General features: G+C 65.4%; 1 protein-coding gene across 7 annotated transcripts; it reads left to right on the forward strand.

The window, feature by feature from the left end:
* The first annotated feature begins 1,539 nt into the window (after positions 1-1,539).
* MAGIX (MAGI family member, X-linked) lies at positions 1,540-13,909 on the forward strand. 7 transcript variants are annotated; one of them, XM_073321545.1, is made up of 10 exons: positions 1,540-1,803; positions 2,782-3,161; positions 4,718-4,876; positions 5,227-5,303; positions 5,803-6,027; positions 7,062-7,337; positions 9,112-9,273; positions 9,438-9,520; positions 9,792-9,953; positions 10,220-10,352. In XM_073321545.1, the coding sequence occupies exons 3-10, from the start codon at positions 4,813-4,815 to the stop codon at positions 10,266-10,268; spliced, it is 1,098 nt and encodes a 365-aa protein (XP_073177646.1). In that variant the 5' UTR covers positions 1,540-1,803; positions 2,782-3,161; positions 4,718-4,812; the 3' UTR covers positions 10,269-10,352. The 7 variants fall into 7 exon arrangements, with proteins under 7 accessions (XP_073177646.1, XP_073177647.1, XP_073177651.1 ...); XM_073321546.1 differs by lacking the exon at positions 2,782-3,161; XM_073321550.1 differs by lacking the exons at positions 1,540-1,803; positions 2,782-3,161; positions 4,718-4,876; positions 5,227-5,303; positions 5,803-6,027 and adding exons at positions 11,654-11,768; positions 12,549-12,638 and having other exon boundaries at positions 7,120-7,337; positions 10,220-10,358.
* Positions 13,910-17,005: the final 3,096 nt, after the last annotated feature.

The raw sequence follows: 17,005 nt of genomic DNA on the forward strand, positions 1-17,005 counted from the left end.
GGCGCTAGGCCGGGAGCCCCAACCCCCCCCCCCGTGGCCCTAGGGGAGGGGGCGCTGGGAGCCAGGGAGCCCCAATCCCCCCCCGTGGCCCTAGGGGAGGGGGCGCTAGGCCGGGAGCCCCAACCCCCCCCCGTGGCCCTAGGGGAGGGGGCGCTGGGAGCCAGGGAGCCCCAATCCCCCCCGGTGGCCCTAGGGGAGGGGCGCTGGGCCAGGAGCCCCAATCCCCCCCCCCGTGGCCCTAGGGGAGGGGGCGCTAGGCCGGGAGCCCCAATGCCCCCCCCGTGGCCCTAGGGGAGGGGGCGCTAGGCCGGGAGCCCCAATCCCCCCCCCTGGTGGCCCTAGGGGAGGGGCGCTGGGCTGGGAGCCCCAATGCCCCCCCGGTGGCCCTAGGGGAGGGGGCGCTGGGCTGGGAGCTCCAATCCCCCCCGGTGGCCCTAGGGGAGGGGCGCTGGGCTGGAAGCCCCAATGCCCCCCCCATCTCCTACAGGCCTCAGGGCACCGTGCCCCAGACAGCAGCCGCCCTTTCCCTGCTGTGTACACACATAAATCCCTTAACCCCCGTTCCAGCCACTTTTGGGCTCGATGCCGAATCGATGTCCTTTACCTCGCCGCTCTAACCCGCCAGCCCACACTCCCCTCCTGGAGCCAGGGAGAGAACCCAGGAGTCCTGGGTCCCAGCCCCCCCCCCCCCCCCGCTCTAACCACCAGACCCCGCTCCCCTCCCGGAGCCAGGGAGAGAACCCAGGAGTCCAGGGTCCCAGCCCCCCCCTGCTCTAACCACCAGACCCCGCTCCCCTCCCGGAGCCAGGGAGAGAACCCAGGAGTCCTGGGTCGAGCCCCCCCCTGCTGTAACCACCAGACCCCGCTCCCCTCCCGGAGCCAGGGAGAGAACCCAGGAGTCCTGGGTCGAGCCCCCCCCTGCTCTAACCACCAGACCCTGCTCCCCTCCCGGAGCCAGGGAGAGAACCCAGGAGTCCTGGGTCCCAGCCCCCCCCCCCCCCGCTCTAACCACCAGACCCCACTCCCCTCCCGGAGCCAGGGAGAGAACCCAGGAGTCCAGGGTCCCAGCCCCCCCTGCTCTAACCACCAGACCCCGCTCCCCTCCCGGAGCCAGGGAGAGAACCCAGGAGTCCTGGGTCGAGCCCCCCCCTGCTGTAACCACCAGACCCCGCTCCCCTCCCGGAGCCAGGGAGAGAACCCAGGAGTCCTGGGTCGAGCCCCCCCCTGCTCTAACCACCAGACCCTGCTCCCCTCCCGGAGCCAGGGAGAGAACCCAGGAGTCCTGGGTCCCAGCCCCCCCTGCTCTAACCACCAGACCCCCCTCCCCTCCCGGAGCCAGGGAGAGAACCCAGGAGTCCTGGGTCGAGCCCCCCCGCCCCAATTGCTCCTGTACCGTGTGTGGCAGGGGTAAGACCTCTTTAGGGGCTGGGTCTGTTGAATGAACGCCCCCCCCTTCACAGGCTGCACCCTCCTTAAGGAAGGCTTCATCGTGAAATGACTGATGATTAATTACTCGCCCTTTTGGGGCTGGATTGGAGCCAGCGCCCCCTAGAGGGGAAAGGCCCCGTGTCCCATATCCTGGGGCGGGGGGGGGGGGAATTAGCCGCTCTGGTCTCCGATTCGCCGGCCCGTCTGTCCATCCCCCGCCCCCCCCCGCGCTCCCAGCCTAGCGACGGAGGAGGAGGTGGAAGGTTACCGGGACAGCAAACCCCGTTGCCTTGGCGACCCCCCGTTGCTAACCCCCGCAGCATCGGGTACCACTGGGGGGGGTCGGAGCAGCGCCGGAGGCCGGGGCACCGCAGGGTAAGGGGCCCCCCCCAGCCAGCAGAGATGGGGCGGGCAGCAGGATCAGCTGTTAATTGGATTGTCCCGGCGGGGGGGGATGTAAAGGGGGGGGGCTTGGATAGATCGAGGAGGGGCCCGGGGGGGATCCTAAAGGTCGAGGGGGGGGGTTGGGATTGGATCTGTGGTGGACAAATGGATCTTAAGGGACTGTGGGGGGGGTCGGGATGGATCGGTGGGGTCTGGGGCGGCATAGGGCAGGGATGGAGGTGGCAGAGGGGACAGATTCAGCTTCCTCCTTTGGGGGGGCTCTGGAGTGGGGGAACCACCTGCCCTAAGGGAGACTTCCCACCCCGTGGGGCTATTTCTAGGTTCTCCCAGATGCTAAGGGGGGAGAGGCTGGTGTCACCCCTCCCCCTTTTAACTGGTCAGATCTAGACTCAGATCTTTTTCCAGAGTCTGTTCTGGAGCCTGGGGGAGGCGGGGGCCCCTTTTACCAGACCCACCTCTCAGCACCCCCCCCCCACAGCGTTGGCTCATGGGATCTAGACCCCCTCCCATCTTCCTGCCGGGGAGCTGCAAAAACTCCCAACACCCCCCCAACGCACCCCAGGGCTTGGACCCCAGGGCTGATTCTCCCCCCAGGCTGCCAGCCCCGTTCATGGAGGCCCCAGGTTCTGGGATCTGTCCCAGCCTAGATCCAGGCTACAGGGAGCAACTCATTTAATGTGCCGGGCCCCAACGGCCAGCCCAGTTCTGCCTGGCTCCATCTTGTCTCTCCCTCCCTCCCCCCACAACACCCGGGCCGGGCTCCAGAAGCCTCCAAAAAAACCCAGTTTCCCAGATGCATCCCCCGTCCCGCCTGTCGGGCTTTCCCGCTGGTAGGGGGTGGCTGGTTGAGTCATGGGGGCAGGGCGTCTTGCTTGGACCCTCTGTCGCTTTGGGTCAGTTTTGACCAATTCTGCAATGGCCCGGTTATTTCTCCCCTTCCCACCCCAGGTGGCGAGATGACACCCCTACCTCATACCTCCCACCGTGGCCAAGGAGCGGATGGAAACCTCCTCCCCCTGCAAAGGCCGGAGGGAAACTGAGACACGGAGCGGCAAAAGACGACGGCAGCTTCCCCCTTCGTCCCAGCCCCTTTCTCAGGGGTGGGGCTGTGGGGCGGAAACACCCGTTTCCCGATCCTCGTGTCCCGCATAATCCATTGCGATGCCTGTGGGCTAGCAACAGACAGCTGCACCCGTGCCAGCCCGGGTCGAGCCTGAGCCACATCGGCCTCGAAGGAGAGCAGGGTCTTCCGGCAGGAGCCCGTTCTGGGCTAACACCCTCTCTCTGCACCAGCCGGCCTCCCCCACCTTCCCACCAGCTGCAGCCAGGTAACATCACCAGTCGCTCAGAGCCTGGGTAGGGGATGAACCAGCCCCCCATCCCACCACCCCTACCTGGAAGAGTCCCAGGCAGGAGACAGTTCTAGATCACGCCCCAGCAAAATGGGTTCGAGAGTTTCCAGATCCCCACTGGGTTCTCGGGGGAGGGAGGTGTTTCCAGCTATCCAGTGGGGCCCGGTGGGTTCTAGAGTGACCGAGGTTTGCGGCCAATCCAGCTCTCCCAGGGCCAGTGTGGGGAGGACGCCCCGTCACCCGGGGGGCTTGAGCTGAGATCCATGCTCTAGATCCCCAGAGTACTCGAACTGGCTCCTCACATGGTTCTAGAGTACCCCAGGGGGGCTCTAGATCCCAGCCAGTCCCTACATCCCGGGATCTAGCTCTCCCGGGGGTTCTAGAAGGGGCGGGGGGTTTCTAGAGCCCAATGGGTTCTAGAGCCAGAAGGACCTGAGAGATGGGCGGAGGGGGAGCCCAGGGGGCTGCGGGTCAGGAGTGAGGAGCATTTTCCCCCCAGGCTGGTTCTGTGGGGCACGGCCGCCCTCCCCGGCTGAAGGGGTGCCTCGGGGCTGGGGATAAGTGTCACCAGTGTCTGGACCCAGGAGACTGAGGAGCCAGAGTCCCCCCAACATGGCCCAGAGTGACTCTAGGGGGGACAGGAGAGAGGAGACATACAGGGTGATGGGGGGCACCGTGGGGCAGGGGATTGGGCAGGGGGTGCTCTCCCCTGGCAGTCAGGGCCAGGCACTGGGGGGCTCCGTGGGGGGGGCTGGGAAGGGTGCACTCTCCCTTGGTAGGGCTGGGTGCTAGGGGGTGCTATGGGGGGATAGGCAGGGGGCATTCTCCCCTGGCTGTTGGGGCTGGGTGCTAGGGGGCACCGTGGGGGGGCTGGGAGACCAGGAACTGGGGAGCGCCGTGGGGGGGTGAGGGTTGGAAAGGGGGCACTCTCCCTTGGCAGTCAGGGCCAGGTGCTGAGGGGTGACATGTGGAGGCTGGGTAGGGGCACTCTCCCTTGCAGTTGGGGCTGGCGCTGACGGGTGCCGTTGGTCAGGGGGCGCTCTCCCCTGGCCGTCGGGCTGGGCGCTGTGGGGCGCCATGGGGCACGGGGCTGTGCAGGGGGCGCTCTCCCCTGGCCGTCGGGGCTAGGCGCTGTGGGGCGCTGTGGGGCAGGGGGCTGGGCAGGGGGCGCCGTAGGGCAGGGGGCTGGGTAGGGGGCGCTCTCCGTTGGCAGTTGGGGCCGGGCACCATGGGCAGGGGGCGCTCTCCCCTCGCCGTTGGGTCAGGCGCTGGGGGGGCGCCGTGGGGCAGGGGGCTGGGCAGGAGGCACTCTCCCCCCGGCCATCGGGGCCAGGCGCCGGGGGGGCGCTGTGGGGCAGAGAGCTGGGCAGGGGGTGCCATGGGGCAGGGGTGCTGGGGTTGTGGTGGGGCAGGGGGCTGGGCAGGGGGCACCATGGGGCAGGCTATTTCTGTGCTGCTGTTACCTCCCTGCCTCGCCCCAGAGGTGGCTGCATCTCAGGAGGTTCCAACTCTCCCATTCTCTCTCCTCGCAGAGCTGAGGCAGCCGGTGCCGGGGGTCGCAGGATTCTTCCCCCTGGTAGACAGAGACCCTGGTTTGGGCCCTGAGAGCCAGGCCGCCGTCTGCGCCATGGCGGGGCGGGCCCCCATCTCCAGCACTGGGGGGCGGAGCAAAGTGAAGCCTGCGGAATCAGGTGATTCCTCCCCCCAGGCTGGGGGTCTTGTAGGGGGCGGCAACTGGGGTCAGAGGGGTTGGGCGCTTCCTGGGGCAGTGAGGATGTGGGGCGGAGACAGGGATGATCTGGGGCTAAGGGGGTACAGCTGGGGTGGGGAGACACTGGGGGAGGGGCAATTGGGGGAGATCCAGGGGGTAGGGGAAGTGGGGATGGGGGCAGTGTGTGTGGGGGGTAGCATTTGGAAGTCCCAGGGAGAGGTGGGGGGCTGTGCAGGGTGGAAAAGGGGAGGAGATTCCAGGGGGAGAAAGCTGCCCGAGGAAGGGACCCCCTCAAATATTTAACCCCACCATATATTCTCCCCCTCCCAGCTGCAGCGCCCACCAGAGCCCCCACAGGGCCCCTGAACCCCCAATCCCAGCAGCAGAGACAGCACCGGTGGCTAGAGGTAAGTGGGGGGGGGGGCTCTAGGGGGCACTGGACACCCCATACCCATCCCCTGGGTACTGGGAGGCCCCGCTACCCAGCCCTGGCTGCTAGGGGGCGCTGTGGCCCCACTATCCCTGCCCCGGGCACCGGAGGGTGCCGCGCTCTGCCCCATTAACTCTCCCCTCTCTGCCCCACAGTGAACGTGGTGGTGGTGGTGGACGGGAGCTGTATCCTCCAATACACCCATCGCGACTCCCCCTGCCTTTGCCTCCACCGCGGGGGACGCCCTGCCGGCCCATCGGCCTCCCCCCTGCTATGGGGCCGCTGCCCCCTGCAGCCCCCCCGCCGCCGGGCCCCCCCTCTCCCGCCGGGCCCGGGGCCTGGGGGTCCGGTGCTGCACTGAGTTTTTGCCTGGGGGAGGAAGAGGAGCGGGCGGAGTGGAGACCCCGCCACCAGGGGGCGCCCCCCCGCCGCACCCCGCCACCTGGCCGGCTGACGCCGGTGCCCCTGCCCCGCAGCGCCACGGGGCCCTGGTTTACAGTGGAGGCGCCAGAGGACGGTGGACCCGGGGCCCAGGTGGCCAGGATCTGGGACCGGGGGCGCTGCCCCCTGCTGGAGGAGGGCGACCTCGTGGCCAAAGTGAACGGGGCCGACGTGAGGGGCCTCAGGCCCCGGGAGGTGGAGAACGTCCTGCAGCAGCACACGCGGGCCGGGGGACGTCATCCTGCTGGTGGAGCGGAGAGGTAATGGGGGCCGCGGGCACTGGGGGGGGCCGTTCCTGGCTGCTTCACTTCCTGCCTGACCCACTAGGGGGCGCTGGGGGAGCTCTCACTGCTGCACCTGCTGCCTAACCCACCAGGGGGCCCCGGGGCTGCTCCTGGCTACTTCGCTTCCTGCCTGACCCACCAGGGGGCGCCAGGGGCTGCTCCTGGCTGCTTCGCTTCCTGCCTAACCCACCAGGGGGCGCCGGGGCTGCTCCTGGCTGCTTCGCTTCCTGCCTGACCCACCAGGGGGCGCCAGGGGCTGCTCCTGGCTGCTTCACTTCCTGCCTGACCCACTAGGGGGCGCTGGGGGAGCTCTCACTGCTGCACCTGCTGCCTAACCCACCAGGGGGCCCCGGGGCTGCTCCTGGCTACTTCGCTTCCTGCCTGACCCACCAGGGGGCGCCAGGGGCTGCTCCTGGCTGCTTCGCTTCCTGCCTAACCCACCAGGGGGCGCCGGGGCTGCTCCTGGCTGCTTCGCTTCCTGCCTGACCCACCAGGGGGCGCCAGGGGCTGCTCCTGGCTGCTTTGCTTCCTGCCTGACCCACTAGGGGGCGCTGGGGGAGCTCTCACTGCTGCACCTGCTGCCTAACCCACCAGGGGGCGCCAGGGGCTGCTCCTGGCTGCTTCGCTTCCTGCCTGACCCACCAGGGGGCGCCAGGGGCTGCTCCTGGCTGCTTTGCTTCCTGCCTGACCCACTAGGGGGCGCTGGGGGAGCTCTCACTGCTGCACCTCCTGCCTAACCCACCAGGGGGCGCCAGGGGCTGCTCCTGGCTGCTTCGCTTCCTGCCTGACCCACCAGGGGGCGCCAGGGGCTGCTCCTGGCTGCTTTGCTTCCTGCCTGACCCACTAGGGGGCGCCTGGGGGTCTGGCTGCTTCGCTTCCTACCTGACCCACTAGGGGGCGCTGGCTGTGGGGGGAGCCTCTGGCCTTTCCCAGCAGGCGGAAATGTGGGGTGTTGGTAATTTTGGGGGACCCTGTACTTATTGACCCCCCACTTTTCTTTCCCCCCCCAGGTCCTGGACTCTGCCGGGCCCCCCTGGAGCCCCTGTTCTCCATTCCCTCTCCCTGCTGGGATCCCCCCTGGACTGGGGGGGCCCGGGACTCTTGGGGGGGTCCCAGCAGGGATACCCTGGCCGTCACCAGCTTTGTGGGGCCCGAACCCAGGGACATGCTGCTGTGCCCAGCCCGCTGCTGCGGGGGGGAGACCCAGAGGCCGCGATGCTCCCAGCCCGCGGGGGGGCCTGGGGAGCTGGGGGGCAGCGTGGCCCCAGACAGCGCTGGGAGAGCAGGTAAGTGGGGAGGGGTGCATGGCGGGAAGGGGGGGGACAGAGGTGGGCGGGAAGTAGGGGGGCTTGGAAGCAGAGGGCTGCAGGTTGGGGGAAGGGACTATGGGGGATGGGTTTCGGGGTGTTTAAGACTGGGGAGTCTGCAGGGCTGGAGGGGTCTGTGGAGCGGTGGGGGAGGGGCTGGGGGCACAGCTGAGGGGGGATGGGCTCCATGGGGAGGGAGTGAAGGGGGAGCAGGTGATCTGCGAGGGTGGAAGATGGGGTGGCTGAGAAGAGGGGGGATCATGATGAGGGGATGATGCAATATGGGGGGGCTACAGGGGGAGGGGCAGGGAGCTGGGGGGGGCTCACCGGGAGATGGATATAGGGGGCAGGGTGACTCCTGGGTGGGGTGGGGGACATGGGGAGGCTGCTTCCCCCCCATACTCCCAGCTATCCCCTCCCCCCACTTCTGAACCCCCCCCATCCGGGCTGGCACAAGAGACCCCATTGTGTTCTGCTCCCCACTGTGTCAGGCTCCGCCCCGCTCCCCAGGCTGGGGGGGGCACATGTGGCGGGGGGGCTGCCTGTTCCACCCCATAAAGCTCTGGAATGTCTCCTCCCCCCCGCTCCCCACAGCGCCCCCTGCTGGGAGAGGCCTGGCACTCCCCCCCAGCTCCCAAAGGGTTAACCCCCCCCGTGCCCACATCCCCCCCCCAGTGTCCTTGACTTTCTCAGCCCAGCTTGTTTGTCCTGGGAAACTCCTCAGGGAGGAAGGCGGCCGAGCTGGGGGGCCCGTGGACACCCCGCCCCACACCTGTGCCCCCACCAGGAACCGGGAGCCTCCCCTCCCGCCACCCCACAGCCAGCCATGCTGCAAAGGGTCCAGTCCGTGCTGCGAAACGTCCAGGGTTTGAACCGACACCCCCTCCATGGCCCCCGGCTTTCTCCCCCTGGCTGTTCTCCTCCTAGCCTGGGTTTGGGGGTGCGGTGGGGGGGCTGCATCCTGGGGGAGGGGGGGTTCTCCCCACATACAGGGGGATTCTGTAATTGAGTGGGTGGGTTTGGGGGGCAGATGGAAATGGGGGGGCTGGAAGTGTCTCTCACCCCACACATGCCCCCCCAGCCTCCCTCCACACACCCCTGCCCCACAGACCACCACCCCCCCACTCTGCCACCTCCATACTCACACTCACCTCGACTCCCCCTGCCCCACACGGCCCCCTGCTGCCAGGCCCCACACCCCACTCTATCCCCCTCTTCCCCCAACCCCCCCAGCCCCATCTGCCCCACCTCCAGCCCCCCCCACAGACCCCTCTCCCCCACCCCGCACACAGCCCCTTCTGCCCCCCACAACCCCCCACAGCCCTCCATATCCCCTTTGCCTCTTACCCCACATCCCCCCCTTGCCCCCACAACCAACTCCACCCTCTCCTCCCACCCCTGTCTGTCCCCTGCCCAGCCCTCCCCCCCATGGGTAAATATTGACCCCTGATAAGAGCTTCAAGTTTGAAAGCTTGGGGGAGGGAGGGAAGAATTAGGGTGGGGCCCTATCTGGAGGAGGGGGAGGGTCGGTGTTTATAGGGGGCCTGGTTGGGAGGGAAGGGGGGTGGTTGATGCTGGGTGGGGGGCTCTGGTCTCTACAAGGGGTTCGGGTCTGGGTGGGGAGGTTGGGCCAGTGCAGGGGGGGGTCTGGTCATGAGGGAGAAGGGGGGGCAGGGTCTGTGGGGAGGAGGTTCAGTTCATCGGTGGGGGGGTATTCACTGACCCTCTCCTCACCTCCCCCCCCCCCGCCCAGCAGACAGGCTGGTGCCCGGGCCCAGCGGGGACCTCCCCAGTGGGAAGCGTTCGGAGGACGGGGGGCTCCTGGCCCGGTTCTCCCACCGTGAACTCGGGAGCCTCTTTCGCCAGGCGGGGGCCAAGGTCCGGCTGCGAATTCTGTCCACCCCCAGGGACGCAGGTGAGTGACCCCCCCCCCAGGCGGAGGAGAGAAGCGGGCAAAGGGTGGGGAAAGGGGAGGGTTGGGAGTGGGGGCAGGGAGAAGGACAGGGGTGCGAGGGAGGGGTCGGGGGGGCAGGCCACTGCCCCCTCCCACACCCACTGACCCCCCCATCCTCTCCCCAGCTGCCTCCAGTGACCTGGACGCGGCCGACATCCAGGTGGAGGAAAGAGCTGGGAGGCCGGGGTGCCGGCTGCCCCAGCCACAGGTAGGGGGCAGGGAGAGGGGCTGGTATGGGGGGGAGGGAAGGCCGGGGCGGGGGGGCAAATGGCTATTGCAGGACATGGATATGTGGGGAGGGCTGGGGCCAGCAGAGGGGGGGACAGATAAAGGGGAAGGGGTAGGGCCGGGGGGGGCCAGCAGGGGGGCAGATGGCAATTGGGGATGGGGAGGGGCAGGGCAGTGGGTTTGCTATCAGGGGCTGAGAGCCCTTGCGCCGGGGGTCCCAGCCAGGCACTCACCCCACCCCCACTCCCTAGTGTCTGTCGGTCCCCTGGGACCCCCCCAGCTACTCGGTGGAGCTGGTGCGTGGCCCCCTCGGCTTCGGGTTCAGCCTGCGGGGGGGCAGCGAATACAACATGGACATCTACGTGCTGGGGCTGCTGGAGGGGGGGCCGGCCCAGCAGAGCGGCAAGATACAGGTACCTGCCTGCACTGGGGGCCCATGGGGCGGGGGGCTGGGCAGGGGGCCCTCTCGCCTGGCAGGGGGGCCGGGCGCTGGGGGGGGGGGGCGCCGTGCTGCAGGGACTGGGGCGGGGGGCTGTGCAGGGGGCGCTCTCCCCTGGCAGGGGGGCTGGGCGCTGGGGGGGCGCTGCGCTGCGGGGGCTGGGGGGCACCATGCTGCGGGGGGCGCAGGGGCTCTCCCTGGTGGCAGCGGCCGGTACTGCAGTGTCAGTCTCTGGGGCAGGTCAGCGACCAGCTGGTGGAGATCAATGGGGAGCCCACGCTGGGCATGACGCACGCCCGGGCCGTGGAGCAGATCCGCCGGGGGGGCAGCCGCATCCGCCTGGTGCTCAGGAAAGGCGACGGATTCGTCCCTGACTACAGTGAGTCCTGGCCCCCCCCCACCTCCCTCCTGCTACAGCCTGTCTCCCCCCAAAACTGAGGAGGATACCCCCCCCCCCCCCCCACCTCCCCCCCCCCCCCCCCAAAAACTTGGTCCAGATGTATTTCCCCACCAGCCCGCCTCCCGAGGGAGATGGTAGGACCACAATAATATCCTCCCCTCCCCTATCCCATGGGAGATGGTATGATCTAAAGTGAGGTTCTTTTCCCCCCCCTCCTCTAAATCCTAAGGAAGATGGTACCACCCATAGTGTGCCCCTCCCCAGTTCCTGGGACGATATGACCACCCCACCATTCCCCTCCCTCCCCATACAATCCACAGTGACCTCCCCTGACTCTCCCAGAGCAAATGGTACAACTCATGGTGACCCCCCGCATCCCTGGGGAGATTATATGACCCCATAGTGACCCCCAAACACACATCTCAGGGCAGATGGTATGACCCCCGGTGATACCCCCCTGCATCCCTGGAGAGATGATACAACTCCATAGTGACCCCATGCACACATCCCAGGGCAGATGGTGTGAACCACAGCAACACTTCCTTCCTGCATCCCTGAGGAGATGGTAAGACCCCATAATGACCCACACACACACACAACCTAGGGGAGATGGAATATGACCCCCAGTTATACCCCCCCTGCATCCCAGGGGAGATGGTATGACGCTCAGTGACTCCTCACCCCCCACCCCCACATCCCAGGGGAGATGGTACACCCCTCAGTGACAACCCCTGCATCCCTGGAGAGATGGTATGACCTTCAGTGACCCCCTCTGCATCCTTGGGGAGATGGTGCAACCCCATGACACCCTCCCATCCGAGGGCAGATGGTTCGACCCATAGCTGGGCAGGTAGCAGGTTGCCCAGTGCATGGGGGGCAGTGGGGTCTGGGGGGGGACAGTGTATAATAGCCAGGAGCTGGTTTACCCCTCTGCCCCTCCCCTTTGGGGGGCATCTCTGAATGGGGAGCAGATTTTCGGGGTTCAATACTCATCCTATTTCTCTCCCCTTTCTGCCCCTTCTCTGACTCTGACCCTCCACATCCCCCCATTCTCCTTTTGTCCCTCCCTGGGCCCCCACCCCTCCCACCATGTCCTCTCTGCCCCCCCTCCCCGGCCACCCCACACCTGTCTGCCCCACCCGCCCATGCCCCCTGCCGCTCCCACTATTCACGGCACCCCCCATGTCCCGTTCTGCCCCCCCATCCCTGCTGTCCCCTCCACACCCATCTGTCCCCTTTCCTGGGTCCCCCCCATCTGTACTGCCCCCCCCCAGTGTCCGTGTGCGCCCCCCCCACAGCAACACCGCTCTGCAGCCTGGCGCTGTGCGTCACCAACTCCCGGCGGGGGGAGCCCTGCTTCTGCCTCGTGGGACGGCTGGAGCGTGACTGGTGGGTTGCCCCCCCCCTCGGTCACAGCATGTTCCCACCACAGCCCGGCCAGCACAATGGGCCAATCCAGGTCCGCCCTGGACAGAGTAATAGGCCAATCCACCTCCCCCCACCCAATCCCACTCACAGCAATGGGTAAATCCTTTCCCCCCCAGGCCAGAGCAATGGGCCAATCCAGCCCCTGCATTCCAGGCACATCAATGGGCCAATGCAGTTGCCCCCCCAGATCAGAGCAATGGGCCAATCCTGTCCCCCCTCCCCACACTACCAGGCCCCCTTTATCTGTTTGCTTGGCCAATCCTGAGAAGACACCCCCTCCCCCCCCACTCCCTGGGAATGTGGAGTTCGGTGCTGTTTCCCGGGGGGCGGGGTGTCTCTCCAGTGCCAGAGAGATAGATACTCCCCCCACCCCATAGATAGGGATATATGAGTAACCCCCCTCTCTGTTCTAGGCCCCTTGCCCTGACCCTGCTGTACCCCACAGACTACCCCCACCCTCCCATCACTGACCCTGTTGTACCCCCCCAGAAACCCCCAACTACCAACCGCCCCCCCCCAAAGCTTCACCAAACATTCGCTGTTTAGCCAAACCATCTGAACTGATGTTGGCGAGGACATGCGGGTGGGTGGGGGACACCCCCCAAAAAAACAGGGGGTTGATCCCAGGGAGCAGGACCCCTAAGGAAGCAATCCCAGGGTAACTGTGGGGAAGATGGGGGGTCTTTCACTACGTTCTCTGGGCCTGATCCCCCCCCATCTCATTCTGTCTCCCCTCTCCAGACCATGAGCACATCCCCAGCCCCGCCGGGCGGGACCAGATGCCAGAGGGTGGACCGGCACCACACGGCTGGAGAGCAGACACGGCCGAGAGGTCTCTGCGCTGGGGTCAGGACACCGGGGGCTGCCTGGAGGCTTCTCCCAGCAGTGGCGAGCGAGGATCCCACCTCTGCCACCAACGTGGGTCCCGGGACCATCGGGGCACAGAGCAGGGCTGGCTGGCATCGGGGAAGGAGGCAGAGGCCAGGAAGGGAGACAGCGGGTCCCTCTCCCCCCGGAAGGAGCGGGTCTGGAGGGGCCTCTCAGAACCAGCCCCTGGGCCCTGGCTGGTGCCCAGCAAGGAGCGCCTCTCACGGGCCCTGAGGGGCATCTGCATGGGGGACGGGGAGGACGACAAAGGGGGCAGCCTGGGGTGGAGCAAAGATGGGGAGGGGAGGAGGAGGACTTAGTCCAGCCCTGCCCAGCCCCAGATGTTCTCAGTGCCTGGGACAGTCCACCCACCTCTCATCTGGATGTGCAATGGTACCTTCCATTCTCCTCTCACCTTTTCAACCATGGTATCCTCCACTCTTGTTCCCCTCCCCATTTTGACTAATGGTACTGTCTAATCTACTCACAGTGGTACCTGCCATTCCCCCCCATCAGCAATGCAGTGGTATCATCCTCTCCTGTCCCCCATGCTGTGAAATGGTACCTTCCATTCGTCTTATGGTACTTTCCTATCTCCCCTCCCCCAGTCATAGTCTGCACTGATACCTTCTACTCTTCTGTGCTATGGTACTGTCCACTGGTGCCCTCTGTACTTAGCAATGGTATCGTCCATTGGTAATTTTGCACCCTCTATGGCAGGATTGCAATGGTACTGTCCACTCTCTCTTACTAACACACTCCACAGAGTCACACATGGACTGACCCATTCCAGGGAGGGGGAGGAAACTGAGACAATCCATTTCACCGTGGGGGGGACTCTCCCTGCATAGGGCAATGTCAGATGGACTGATCCATAGGGGGTGGGAGCCAGCACAGGTGGCTTGATCCACTCCATGGATGGGGTGTGTGTGTGGGGGGGGAAATGGGCAGATCCATTCCACCAAAAGGGGAGTGCTCTACCGCAGCTCAAGACCCACACAGACTGATCCATTCCATGCGGGGGAATGGACCCAACCATTCCCTTGAGCTGGGGGAAGGATATCACCAAGGGCCAAACCATTTCGTGGAGCAGGGTGGAATAGACCAATTTGTTACAGACTCATATGTGGACTCATCTATTCTGTGCTGGGGGGGGGGCTAGGGAGAGAGAAATGGATCAATCCATTCCACAGGAGGGGAGAATGGCTCAAACTATTTAATGGGGCAGGGAGGAATAGACCTTTGTTTGAGCATCAGCTTCCGTGAGCTACAGCTCGCTTCATCGGTGCATCCGGAGCTGTAGCTCACGAAAGCTCAGGCTCAAATAAATTGGTTCGTCTCTAAGGTGCGACAAGTCCTCCTGTTCTTTTTGCGATCCATTACAGGCTCACAGGTGGACTGATCCATTCTGTGTGGCAGGGAGGGGGAAGAAGATGGACACAATCCCCAGAGCCACTCACAGATGACCTATTCCATGGAGGAATGGATCAAACCATTCCATCAAGGTGGGGGGCAGATGGGAAAGGATTGGTTCTGCTCCAGAAGGGGTCCTTCCCCAGGGGATGGGAGGTGTTGGGGGGGGGGGTGTCACAGTCTCGCATTAAGATGCTGCAGTTGCCTTGGTTTCTGTCTCCATGGGGACAGTGTTTATTTAAAGTGAACAGAAACTCTTGCTTACTGGCAACGACTAAAAAAGGAAAAAACCCAGAGAGGTTTGTGGTTGTCACCTGAGTCATTTCAGTACCACAAAGAGCATCTGGGACAGGCCCACCCCTCCACAGAGGGGACCCAGGTGTCCTGGCTCACAGCCCCCCTCTGCTCTAACCACTAGCCCCCACTCCCCGGGGAGAACCCAGGAGTCCCAGCCTCCCCTGCTCCCCAACCCAGGAGTCCTGGTCCCCAGCCCCCACTCCCCTCCTAGAGCTGGGAGGAGAACCCAGGAGTCCTGGCTGGCTCCCCCCACCCCATAATCCACCAGAACTTGCTCCCCTCCCAGCCCTGAAGAGAGATTCCCTCTGCTAGCTTCAGAATCCCACAGCCTCGCTCGACTGGACAGGGGCCTGCTCCTGGGAGCCGGACGCCAGGCCTGTGCTGACCATTCGCCCCCACATCTGCAATTGCCTCTCTGGGAGCTCTTCAGCTTAGGAGCATCGCCGCCTCCCGCTGAGCTCCGGGAGCCTCCTGAGGAGGAGGTGCTCCTTAGCCAGTTAGCTGCCGGCCACCTAGGTGGTTAATTACCTACAGGTGAGTCCAGCTGGGTTCACTCTGGTGCAGCATTGGGATGGACTCCTGGTTGTGGAGCACCTCCTAGTGGCCAGATCAAGCATAGCAGCCCCATAACCACTGGTGGGCCATGCAAGAGTTCCAGCCCAGCGGGACAAACCCTCTGCTACCTTCCCTGGGCTCAGGCCACTTTTGCCCTGCCTCAGGTGTTTCCTTGAGCACAGCTGCCTGCTCCTTTCCACTCCAGGTCCCACTGTGGATCTTTCCAGGGAGTAGAAACTCTTGGTTGGCTAGTTGCCTCCTCCTACTCTGCCTTGAAGGTCAACATCAACTCTCCCCCTGCACCCTGCAGCTCTTTATAGAGCACCCATGACCCGGCCCCAGCTGGAGCTTATCACTGAGCAGGCCTCCGGCCTTTAAAGGGGGCAGGACCATTACAGCCTCTTGGGGGGGAGATGCTGGTAGCAAATGGTGGGGGTAGGAGGAGAGGAAGAGTGTTGTATGCAGGGGAGAGTGCCAGCAGCCACGGACTTGGGGGCCTGACGTCAGCACCAGAGATCAAAACTTGTGTCAAGTTGTGGGTCTGGAGCAAGGGTCGGAATCCAAGTCCCAGTCAAGGCCGGGAGTTCAGGAGCACAGTTGGCCATGGTAGCCACATTGTTGTCCTGACACTTTCTTGGAGGGACCTCCTGTGGGCCGGTAGGGGGATCAGGTGCCAATTGGGAGCCTCCCAGGGGGCTACCAGTTGGGTCTCTGGGGCAGGGCTTTCTGTAGTGGGTCATGGGGGGGAGGAGGGATCCCTATGCTGCCAAGGGGTGGGGTGGTGACAGAGCCCCTCTGAGGCCCACTGGGTGGAACGTGGCGGTGGGCTGTGCAAATGGTGGGTGGGGGAAAAAACTTGGGGGCAGTCACTGGTGGGCCATGGCCCTCAGGGGCGGAGCGGGGCAGGTGCTGGTGGGGGCCTCGGGGTGAGGCGTGGGAGAGGCTGGTGAGGAAGGGGGCTGATGGGTGACTCTTCTCTGCTGGCTCTACCCTTGAGAAGTCCTTTCCCCCCCCCCCCCCCGCCCGCCTCCCAAGAGCCTCCCTCCTGGTCACCGTCATCCTTGTGTTAGTGGGAGGCCCAGACGCTGCTGATATTGCTGGAGGAGGAAGAGAACTGATCAGGGAGGGGAGTGGGGTCTAGTGGTTAAAGCCGGGGTGGGGGCTGGGAGCCAGGACTCCTGCGTTCTCTCCATGGCTCTGGGAGGGGAGTGGGGTTGAGACCTCCCCTGGGGGGAGCCAGGGAGCAGTGTGGGGGGAGGCAGTTCAGACACATGGTACCGGTGATGCCCCCTACATGCTCTCAGCCCCCTCCAGGTCTGCAGGCTGCCCTTGATTCCACCAGCCCCGCTCGTGTGGGCTCCCCCCCGGCTGGTAGATGGGGTGAGGGGAAGTGGGGTAGGCATGGGAGGGGGGTGACTCCGGATTAAGCCTTGGAGCTGAGCCCGGATTCAGGCCCCAATCCCCTCGCAGGCTGGGGGGACTCCGGCTTTGCCGCCCCAGGTGCCAGCTGTTGTTTGTTCCCCCGTCTGGCATGGCTCTGCCCAGCCTGGCCACTTCCTGCCGGGCTCTGCGAACACCAGGTGACTCAGCCACTGGCATGACGCCCACGTGGGTCCTGCCCTGCAGGGTGCAGCCACTCCTGGGTTGGGGGGGCTGTCACGGAGTCCCTGGGCGATGCTCTGGAACTGCTCCCCATGAAGCCAGTCAGGACTCTGGGGTAGTCGCCTTTCTGTGAGCAGCCTGTCTTCAGGACACACAGCTCACACAGCTTCCACCTTCCTGGGTCTGACCTCGGAGCATTCAGCATCCTCTGCCCCTCCGGGCGCTTCCCCCCAGCGAGTCCACTCAGGTGGGGCTCCTGGGGAAGCCAGGGGGTCCTGCCCCCCAACTCCGCAGTCAGACGTGACTCTCAGCCAGCCAGTAAAACAGAAGGTTTATTAGACGACAGGAACATGGTCTAAAACAGAGCTTGCAGGTGCAGAGAACGGGACCCCTCAGCTGGGTCCATTTTGGGGGGCAGTGAGCCAGACAACCACGTCTGCACTTCACTCCATGTCTCAGCCAGC

The sequence above is a fragment of the Lepidochelys kempii genome, chromosome 23 (assembly GCF_965140265.1).
Source record: "Lepidochelys kempii isolate rLepKem1 chromosome 23, rLepKem1.hap2, whole genome shotgun sequence".
Classification (NCBI taxonomy): Eukaryota; Metazoa; Chordata; order Testudines; family Cheloniidae; genus Lepidochelys; species Lepidochelys kempii.